The sequence below is a fragment of the Limulus polyphemus genome, unplaced genomic scaffold (assembly GCF_000517525.1).
Source record: "Limulus polyphemus unplaced genomic scaffold, Limulus_polyphemus-2.1.2 Scaffold1148, whole genome shotgun sequence".
Lineage (NCBI taxonomy): Eukaryota > Metazoa > Arthropoda > Merostomata > Xiphosura > Limulidae > Limulus > Limulus polyphemus.
Window position 1 is genome coordinate 20,970 of NW_013666758.1, and position 10,947 is coordinate 31,916.

Consider the following 10,947-nt stretch of genomic DNA (forward strand, 5'->3'; position numbering starts at 1 on the left):
AGGAAAAGACGTGAAAGTTCGAGAATGACGTGGCGTGATACTAGTCACGTGATCTCGATATCGTAACAATATGAACTTTCGAGCAGACTAAAGACAAACCCTTCCTCGTTGAAATATTGGTTCAAAAGAAAGAAATGATGCCAAGTCTGTTAAAATTGCTAAGAAAGCCACTAGGGGACATTCTGAGCTTCCGGTTGTTTATTCATGTCATATATAGAAGTAAGTGTTTATAAGGAAGCGTTTCTAAAATGGTAGCAGGTGAGCGGGGTGCCACTATGTTTGATTTATTACGTGAACAATTTCTTAGCAAATAGAAAAGATAGGAACTTCTTATTCTATATTCTAGCTGGTCAATATTTGTAATTTGAGTTTCTAATTCGTATGAAACTATAGACTTAGTATTTTGACTTCACAAACATCTAATTTGAACCAGTGCTGCATTCAACATACCACGTGACACACAACAATTGATGTTTATCTGTGTTTCTTAATATTTACTTTTAAATTAACAAATTGAGTAATGTATAGTTCTAAAATGCGAATTATAATCTACAGTTTGATACTAAACTTATTGACATCAATTCGTGAAATAGTAGTAAATAGAAATACTACGTATGAACTGTTTGAAAGTGCTAGTGACCAAATAAAGAGAATATGTTGTATAGCCACTAAATGCTACTTGTATTATATTAACGGAAGAGGCCCTGAAATGGCGCCAGCCATATTATCAGCAGTATTTGCAAAAATAGATCATTAGTTCAGCAGGGAGGAAGGGGTCGAGAACGTACCTGACCCTCTCAGGTCCACAACAACCAAAAAACCCGGTGACGACCGATCAGTTGCGAGTCCAGAATATCAAGTAAAGAGGTAGTGTTCTCTGGGTTGTTTTCATATAAAGTTGTTAATAGAACAAACAAACGGCATTTCTTCCCCTTCAAAATACTTAAGGGACTAAGTAAAGGATGTAGTGCTTTAAAATGTAACATGCTTAGTATTAGTATCTTATGATAAGTATAATGGTAAATAACTTAATAAATTAGTTTTATTAAAAAGCATTTGTAGACTGGGGATGAAAGCTATACTACATACAGTTTTTAGACAGATAAAGTAATAAATAACATAAAATCACTTTTTTTGTAGAGTATAATTGTACATTCTTTCTGCTAAGCTTTTAAGTTTTAAAGCCCCGTAAAAAAGGACAACTACTCTGTGTAGCTTGGACAACGTAATTAGTGATATTTTGTATGTTTGTGCTGTGGTAATACATGAAATCAGCATCATTAAATGTAAGTAGATCTAGTAAACATTACAGACTCTAGGCCTAGTATATATTTTGCTACATGTTAATGTTAGATCGTATAATTAATATTAGAAGAGTAGATTAATGGTTAGGCCTAAAGTTATTTAATTTTTGAACGCTCATATATATCGTCCCTCCATAAAATTTTATCCAAGAAAACAAGTCTTTTGAAAACAATTAGCGAACCCATTATGAAATGTTATAATAGGTTGTTTTTTTTCGTTTTCATTTTTTATAATTTCATAATTAACAACTGACAATTCCCTCCTCTTCCAAGATGGCGGCGCGTAAGGAAAGCATAGCTCATGATAATATGACGTCACGTACTCCAGCCTATTTAACTCCATGGGAAGAACATGGAACAATTCTAAATTCATTTTAAAAAAAAATAATAACAACTAGTAACACTTAAAAAACGATTTTATTCAAATCCAATTTCGGCTTACGCCTTTCCCAAGGGGTTACAGCATTACATAAAAATACAAATTAATTTTTATGCGAGCCTTCGAAATCTCTGCAGTTTTACAGTGGGACTTTGAAACTGGACAAAAACCTGATTGGGGACATTTTCGGTATTTTGAATTATGACATTAAATCACTCTTAGCATTTGTTCATTTCCTTAACAAGTTACATCTTACTATTAAATTTACTGTTTCGCACACTGAGAATTCTTTCATGACCTTACCGTTCATTGTTACTAAAATGTACCAAAAAATCGTAAGTTAAACCGTTGGTTTTTACATTTTATTTTAAACCACCCACCTGATTCTAAACGCGGTATAATTATTGTACAACTTATAAGAATAATGGTTAAACAACCGTTAGGTCGGACTTAAAACTTCTTCGTTGTCAAGGTTACCCTGCTAACTGAAACTATATTTCAAATTTTGTAAAGGCTTCTTGTAAATATAGTTAGATAAAAGCAGTCCAATAAACCTTCACAGACTGAAAATGTCACCTGGACTCTACCCTTTGTCGATGAACTCCTCACTGAGGATTACGCTAAAAATTACTTGTTCATTCAACTTTAAATAAGAAAAATTATTGTAAAGCAAAAATTGTCTTGCTATAAACAACGAACTGGACGACTTTTATATTGCTAAAAATGTAATATGTGGAATGATATGTATCCAGAGTGACGATAAATACGCTGGTGAAACCGGTCGTCAAGTGCAAGAATGTTTTCAGGAACACATCCGTGCCTCCATGAATCTTGAGTCTAAAGAGACCACTGCAGAACACTTTCTATTGAAACGTGGTACAGTAGATAAAAACAATATTTAACTTAAATATCTTAGCAAAATATAATAGTTTCCTTGATCGTAAATTTAAAGGGTCCCTCCTGATTCAATCTTATAAATCTAAAATAAACAAAAATTATTCTTGGCTTTTGTAATTTTAATAATAATTGTTGGTCGATACCTTGAGATTTTCTGTCGCTTGGTCATCTAATTACTTTTAACGTGCTTGCGATAGGACGTGACATTACCATTTTTAAATATGTCTTTAATTGTTGTATGTGTTCTTTTTGGGTATCCGTTTTGTATTTGTATGTGACGCTGTAACCATTAAGACTTAAGAAAGGCGTAAGCCGAAACGACGGGTTTGAATAAAGTCGTTTTTAACATCCATTTTGCATTGCAAGGTTTAAAAACTGATACATTATCAATTCGTTGTTCCTATGTGATGTCAGAGGACGTATACTTTTTAACAGTTTATCAGAAAATGGGGAAAGAACTACCTCAATCTATTTATAATCACTTTGCTTATTTTTATTATTATTTTCCTTTTGTGTGTGTGTGATTCAAGATAACTCAAAAACATTTAATCTGATTTTAATCAAAATTAGTACAAAGGAGACTGAGTGCCCCCTTCCCCTACGACCAATTCATTATATTTAGCGATTTTAAGCCAGTGGGAATTTTAAAAAACAGTGAAAATTCGAGAACATATTGAGATAGAAAGAGGATCTTTGCACCTAGAACTACGTTATCGAAGGTGAAGAATTGTTTGGTATATATTCTAGGTTGGTTTCTGAAAAATTCAAAACATAGTGGGACGAGAGTTGCACCTTCTACGTGCCTTTTCAGTTTCTAATATAATATATTCCTATGTTGTATTGTGAAAGGTGTAAACATAAACAAAGAATTCTCAGGATAAGCACAACTACCTGTTTCTTCGGCAAAGCTCCAGGACATCTAGGGTCTTCAGATTGAAACTCATTTCCGAATCCACTAAGATACTAAAAACATAAACTAAAATAAGTTTTGTGATCACTTCTGTTCCATAATGTAAATATATAATATAAAAATAATGTGTGTCTGAAAAACAAATTATTGGTAACATTCCCTAATTGTATATAATAATCATAATAATTTATCATGCTATATAGGCAGTACATCTAAAGATCTACGAAGTAGTTTTTCTCCTCATGTTCATAAAATTGTTTAAAACATACTTTGTTGAATAACAGGCTTAAAAAAGTGCTTGGTCTTTAGTTTATATTTGGTTATATGTCCATATATGGTTTTATAAATTTGTCACAGAAATCGTACAGATAATGACAACAAACAAACCCTTTTACAGCATTAAAATTTATCCCGCTCTTTGGATGCAAATACTCACTGTTCCTCTGTTCATGTGATGAAGCTTTTGTAGTATGTGAAACTACAATAGTTTTCACCCTTTCATAACTTAGTATAAATGTGGTGATTTAATATCATCATATTTCACCTCATCATAAATAGTTTAAAATATATCTTTATGTAGATATATTCGTGTGGATTTTTATTCTATATTTCCATGTAGTTTATACATATAGCTGATTATACCCTTATTAACTGGATATTGCATGGTCATAAACATGTTCTAATATTTTTACTCGCGTCATGGTTAAATGTTGTAGTTTATATTTTCCAGTATTGAGCCCGGCATGGCCAGGTGGATAAGGCACTCGACTCACAATCTAAGGGTCGCGGGTTCGAATCCGCATCCCACCAAACATGCTCGCCCTTTCAGCCGTAGGGGCGTTATAATGTGACGGTCAATCCCACTATTCGTTGGTAAAAGAGTAGCCCAAGAGTTGGCGGTGGGTGGTGATGACTAGCTGCCTTCCCTCTAGTCTTACACTGCTAAATTAGGGACGGCTAGCGCAGATAGCCCTCGTGTAGCTTTGCGCGAAATTCCAAAACAAACAAACAATTTCCAGTATTAAGCTAATGTGTACATGTATGTGCATTGATTTCTAGGGTTTTTTTCTGTTCAAACAAGTGATATAGAAACCTCTACAAGCTGGTTTGAGATTGTTAGAATTATATGTAGAATTGTGATTGAAATATGTAACCTAAAAGATTGTGAGATATAATAATAAGGCTTGGTATGAATATAAAATTTAATGTTCACACACCTATGCCTCGTTATTTTGAGCTCTTAATTTTATGATTTTCTTGTTTTTTATCCCCAACAGCCAGATAGCCAATGAACAAGAGGCTGGCCAGCTTTAAGTTAAACACAGCCTGAATTGTGAGTAAAGATGATTTTGTTCACCTGTTCATTTGTATTTGTTTTCCTTTGCTGCCTGTGTTTAATTTATTATTTGCTTAACAGTTCTGAACCTGAATTTTATCAATACCTTTGGCTACTTGTTGGACATCAGTGTTCCCAGATATGGACTAGTTAGAAAGTAATATATTTTTGCTTTTGTTTGTTTGTTATGAATTTCGCACAAAGCTACACGAGGGTTATCTGCGCTAGCCGTCCCTAATTTAGCAGTGTAAGACTAGAGGGAAAGCAGCTACTCATCACCAACCACCGCCAACTCTTGGGCTACTCTTTTACCAACGAATAGTGGGATTGACTGTAACATTATAATGCCCCCACGGCTGAAAGGGCGAGCATGTTTGGTGTGATGGGGATTCGAACCCGCGACCCGCAGATTGCGAGTCGAGCGCCCTAACCACCTGGCCATGCCAGGCAACATTTTTGTGTAACAACAAAGAATTTCTTATTGTGGAGTTTATTTTGAATGTGTTTCTTTTTTGTTGTCGCTGACGTTGGTACTACATTATTGATTTTAAAAGGTACTGTTGGTTGGACTGTAATAGAGATGATGGGAATAACAACCTGTTTGCTCCACCACAGTTTAACATTGTTTGATGGAGAACCTGGACCACTTCTTCAAACATTTAAATTAGGTAGTACTATAGAAAGGGTGAAGTCAGGGATAGCTAATACAGCACTTAATGGTAAGTTTAGACATCCCCGTGTTTAATGCTCCAGATCATTTAGATGAGATACAACTAAACACCTGTGACACTTTTCAACGAATTTCAACACATATTGAACCACGTATAGAACTAAGTGCTCCACAAGATTGAATTCAAAGCTCGAAGAGAAGAGGAATACAAAACTTGGTTAGTAATGTGGCTGATTCGATGAAACCAGATGGTTAGCCATTTCCTACCAAATTTTCTGAAAATTGTGATGAGGTAATAATTAAGAAATTGATTAAAATGCTACTGAGCGATGACAAGGAACCCATTTTGAGACTAAAAGTGCTTGGAGATGGTTTGAATGGGTAATGAAGAAAAACTTTAATATAAGTTTAACATAACAGCAAATGTACAACGTTTCAACAAGGTTTTGTCATCATCTTTCTAACTAAGACAGTTTCTATGGCAATTTGATTTGATGTGTCACATCAAACCGTGTTCTTGATCAAGTTCCAACAACCCCCAGAGCACAAAACAATGTGAACCTGTTACTCCATCATCTCAACAGCAAAGCATCGTGGCCAGCTGTTGTGATTTTCTGTAAGGCAAGGGCATTCCACCAATATAATCACAGTTATACTTTTAAAAGAGCGAAGGGCATGAAGGAAAAATAGTGTCTGCTTCAGCTGTGGTGCACCTAATCACTAGTTCCAGAAATGCAATAACCTGTTCTTAGACAGGACAACTGAATGAACACGCCATTTACACAAATGTTGCAAAAAATACAGGAAGTTAAATGATGAGCTATGGCTGTGTATGGTAGTTTAAACTCGCAGAATTCGAGTTGTATATGTCTATCAAATTGGGTGGATGTAGCTGTCACCTCAGACATATCATTATGGTGGCTGGTTCAAAAAACATGGACTGAGGGTCATGTGGTATGTGTTGATAAAAATACAAAGATACAATATTAAGTTTTTAGTGAACACTAGAACAACCACAACCTAACTCAATCTTCGTGAAATCCTACCACTATGGCCAGTTAACACCAACTTTGTTCTTACAAATTGCAAAAAGCTAGATATCAACGGACAGAAATGTTCCTGATTTCAACTTGGAAATGTTTCATGCCAAGTGAAGGTGGTTGTTTCTGATCTGGCTTCAAGTAATGGTATTTTACGTCTGGATCTGATGCAGCTATTACCAGTCAGCTTTGTTTGTGCTACAATGAACTGTAGCCTTATGAATAAACTATCCAGTGCTGACAATAATGGGCTGAAAAACAGTGGACTACGTTAGTGCACATTCACCCTAAAGTACAAGTGATATTACATTGCATATCATGGATACAATCTATTGTGCTGTCACAATTTGCTGCGATGATAGAATTGATGCATGAAACACAATTTTCTGTATGGAAAGCAAGCTTCGTTAGTCTTGCTCGAACATTGATCTGTCTATGTGTGGGTGTCGTAATACTGTAACTACAGCCAGTTGGCTATAAGCTTCCTGTTGGAATGTTCATTGGCATGGTAAGAGAAGTAGAAGTGTCACCAACCAGCTTAGTAGCTAACACCACAGCCACTGTATTGTGTCCAAGAATAAAACAAAACTTCCAGAGTAGCTGAAGTCTCTAGTTGAAGTTTGTGCAAACAATCTGAACTCACCTCAGAAATGAACATTAAATGCATTACTCACGGAGTTTTCTAATGTACTTGTGGAACCAGATGGACAATTGAGTCGGACAACAATCAAACACATAAATACAGATACAATTTATAGATGTTTTAAGCCAATGTTGATCACTGTTGCAGTTTTGCTTAACGTGAGATAGTAGAAGAAGTCTTAACAACGAACTATGTTTTATTGCATTATGCTGGAGTACCTTAAGCAATCTAGGATAAGAGCTGCACTGACTCATCGATACGTGGATCAAGAACCTTTAATTTCTTAGGGCTAAATTTGCAAGTAGTGGTTTTACCCTGTGGGAAAGTTTATGTAATGGCTCGTAGAGATTTGTTGCTTGGTAATCTTAACTGATAAAGATTACAGAAAGGACACTTACATCACTCTGTTTTTAGCCTATCAGCTGCGCCATTTGCTAGTGTTGACGGACTGATAATTATGAATATTGAAAAAATGAATTACGTACTACCCAGCCAGGAACCTTTGTTTGACAAACCTCTAGTATATCTGGATGAACTGGTTCAATTCGCATTCGTGTAGTTGCATAATTGTTTTTGTCTTATGAAAGTCTTGAAATTATTAAAATCTTAGAATTGAATAAATCTTGAAATAAAGGAATTTATATATAATGATTTACAGTTTATTGACAAGCCTCAATTAAAAGCAGACTGTACTGCAAAATCAAGGTTATTGATCGATTGAAGGCAAGAGATGTGACCAATATAGGCCCACTCTTACTTAGGATTGAGATGTCAATGCAAATGATTACTAGCTACTTTATTAATTAGTTGATTTGTTCGCTGCATATTACTCTGCCTCGGGATTTGTAAAGGTGAAAAGTTTGATGAAGTGATATATGTAATGCAGATGATAAGCAACTAATGAACCTTGTGTCTAAGTTTGTATCAAAGTTACAGTAAACAGTAAGAAGCGTTTCACCAAAGGAAGAGACTTTTCCAGCAGCCACTGTCGAATACTTAAGATTTGTTTGTTGTTAAGCTCAAAGCTACACAGTAGGTTAATTTGCTCTGCCCACTGCGGGTATCGAAACCCAATTTTTAACTTTATAAGATCTCAGACGTACTGCTCAATCAGCGTAGTTGGGTGGCGATTGGTGAGATGACCAAAAGAAGCTATTTGAAACTACAATGACAATTGATATATGTAGCGTAAAAAAATACTATAAACTTGAAGTCGCTTTAATGTTATCGCACTGAAATTCAACATCTTGTTAGAAACAATTTTACTCATACCATCCTGAACTTTATATGTTGCAAACTTCATCTTTCTTTACTTCAATCGTAGTTTTACTGCCGTTTAGCATTCAGTGCCTAGTACTACCGTATATGTATCTCTTCATTCTTTTGAAAGACTTAAGAAAATCTTGAAGCTCGTAAACATACTAAAAAAGAATATTTCTATATAAGTTGTATGTAATGTACTTGAAACTATGTAAACATTTATCATAGTTTATATAACTGCTGAAGAAGTTGTTTTTCATAACAAAGAACAAACAAGTTAGCCGTATAACCTGTAATAAAATTGAGATGGCGTATTATTTCATTCAGTTGGTTTATAAGTGATTTGTAATTAAGCACAAAGCTACACAATGGGCTATCTGTGCTCTGCCCACCACGGGTATCGAAACTCGGATTCTAGAGTTCTAAGTCCGCAGACATACCGCTGTGCCACTGGGAGCATTATAAGCAAGTAAATTGGTTAATGTTTATTTTCAGAGCAAAGTTAATGAATATTTATGTTTAATTTATATGCAACTTTAACCATACAGGTGTTTTTGTGAGTTGAGGTACAATTATAGTTGGCTGAGATCTTACATAATACTTGGCAATCTTTCATGCTGCCTATAAAAATTATGTTTTGGTGGACAGCCAATTTTTTGAAGCATCTGGAACAAGCCTTTTCTGCTCACTAAGTCAAAGGCCATTGTCAAATCTATGAAGAGGAGTCTTTTTTGTTCCTTGAATTTTGCCTGAATCCGTCGAAGTGAAAAGATGATAAAAACTTGAAGCCTTTTCAAGCCAACTTGAGCAAAGACTGCCAATGATACTAAGGTGTGAGATGCTTCTGTAGTTATTACAGTCGCTTCGACCATCTTTATCCTAAACAATACTCACTTAGTACCTTAACTTATTTGATCTGTTTTATCGTCCAACCCACATGCCTTTCATCATACCGTCAGAAGTGGACACATTACGACTAACAGAATATAAGCAATTTGTGAAATATTCTTCAAATACAGTAAATTACCAAAAGACATTAATTCATGGGAATGGTGCTATCTGCGCTAGCCTTCCTCAATTTAGCAGTGAAAGACAAAGAGGGAAGGCTGCTAGTCATCCCCTTCCACTCTTGGGCTACTCTTTTACCAATGAATAGTGGGATTGACCGTCACATTATAATGCCCCCACGGCTGAAAGGGCGAGCATGTTTTGGTGGGACGGGGATTGCGAATCAAGTGCCCTAACCACCTGGCCATGCCGGGCCCAATTCCAGTTCCGTAGCCATGGGGGCGCAGTGCGCCCTCTAAAAATCTGCCTTAAAAGTAATACCTCTTTTTACTTTTTTCGAACTTGAATAATTCCAATGTACTCATGTATAAAAATATTAGGTAACCGAAGTAATAGTTGCTGTAAATCAATATTTATAAAATAATATATATTTGTACTTTTGCTTTCGGCTTTTGTGTTTTTTATCGCATCGACGGCTGCATACTGCTGACGTGGATTATTCAGATTCGTCAGATTTCAAATAAATTGTTATTGATCGATGCAACGTTAATTGTTCGTTTATTAATTAAAATAAGAATTATAACTGAATGTTAGACAACGTGTTGCTTTTTACACAAAACAAGAGCATAGTTGAATACACTAAATTATTCGTGTTGGAAGTGAATTATTGCGCAAGAAGGGAACTGCATGCACTCATCGAACAGTGAAGATAAGAAGACACATAACTGAAACCGCTCTCTCATTCTTGTTTATGCATTGCTAGATTTACAGTGTTTGAGGCATTATTATTGACGAAAAGATCCTATCCACGGCATCCAGTTTGTTCTTCAGAGGTGAGGAAATGTTATTTTAATTGTTTGCAGGCACTTTAGTAAATTCCATATAATAGCTTAGGAATCGTCTTATTACTTACTGGCTGAAGTACCCGGCGTTTCCCGGGGGATTATAAATATATATATTTGCATTTAGAAATTTTTAGGCCTACTTATATTGAAATGAGCAAGCACGAGTGATCCGTCAGCACATTAAATAATTTTTTACCCGTCGTCACGCATTGTCATCTGGTAAAGGAATCAGGAGGCATTAGACATCAAGTGGGCATCTGCAATTTATGACACTTTGGATGGAACATCAGATACGCATTACAAAAAGATGGAAGCCAGCACCCTTCTCAGTGATGCTCAGCTAGAGTTTCATCGCTACTATCTGTGGGCAATCTAGATCATACAGATTCTAGCTGGGAAGAAAAGTGCCTTAAGGGGCAACTATATCAGTGAACTTGATATGGAGGACGGATTTTTTCAGACCATGTTCAACTTTGCCATCAGCAGAGATAAGAAACTGGAAGAAATACATAGCTCAATTTCACGCAACGCAAAGTATATGTCACCTGAAATCCATAATCAAATTCTCGGTCTACTCGAGAAAACTATCCAGCAAAGAATCCGAAATGAAGTTGGTGATAAGAAGTACACGATAAAGGTGGATGAAACTCATGAT

At 35.5% G+C, this 10,947-nt stretch overlaps 1 protein-coding gene across 1 annotated transcript in view; it reads right to left on the minus strand.

The window, feature by feature from the left end:
- Positions 1–10,947, minus strand: part of LOC106462349 (homogentisate 1,2-dioxygenase-like) — a 34,984-nt gene that overhangs the window by 19,855 nt on the left and 4,182 nt on the right. Inside the window, exon 2 of the mRNA XM_022389597.1 lies at positions 3,472–3,543. Within this exon, the coding sequence (XP_022245305.1) occupies positions 3,472–3,543 (72 nt within the window). The remainder of the gene's footprint in view (positions 1–3,471; positions 3,544–10,947) is intronic.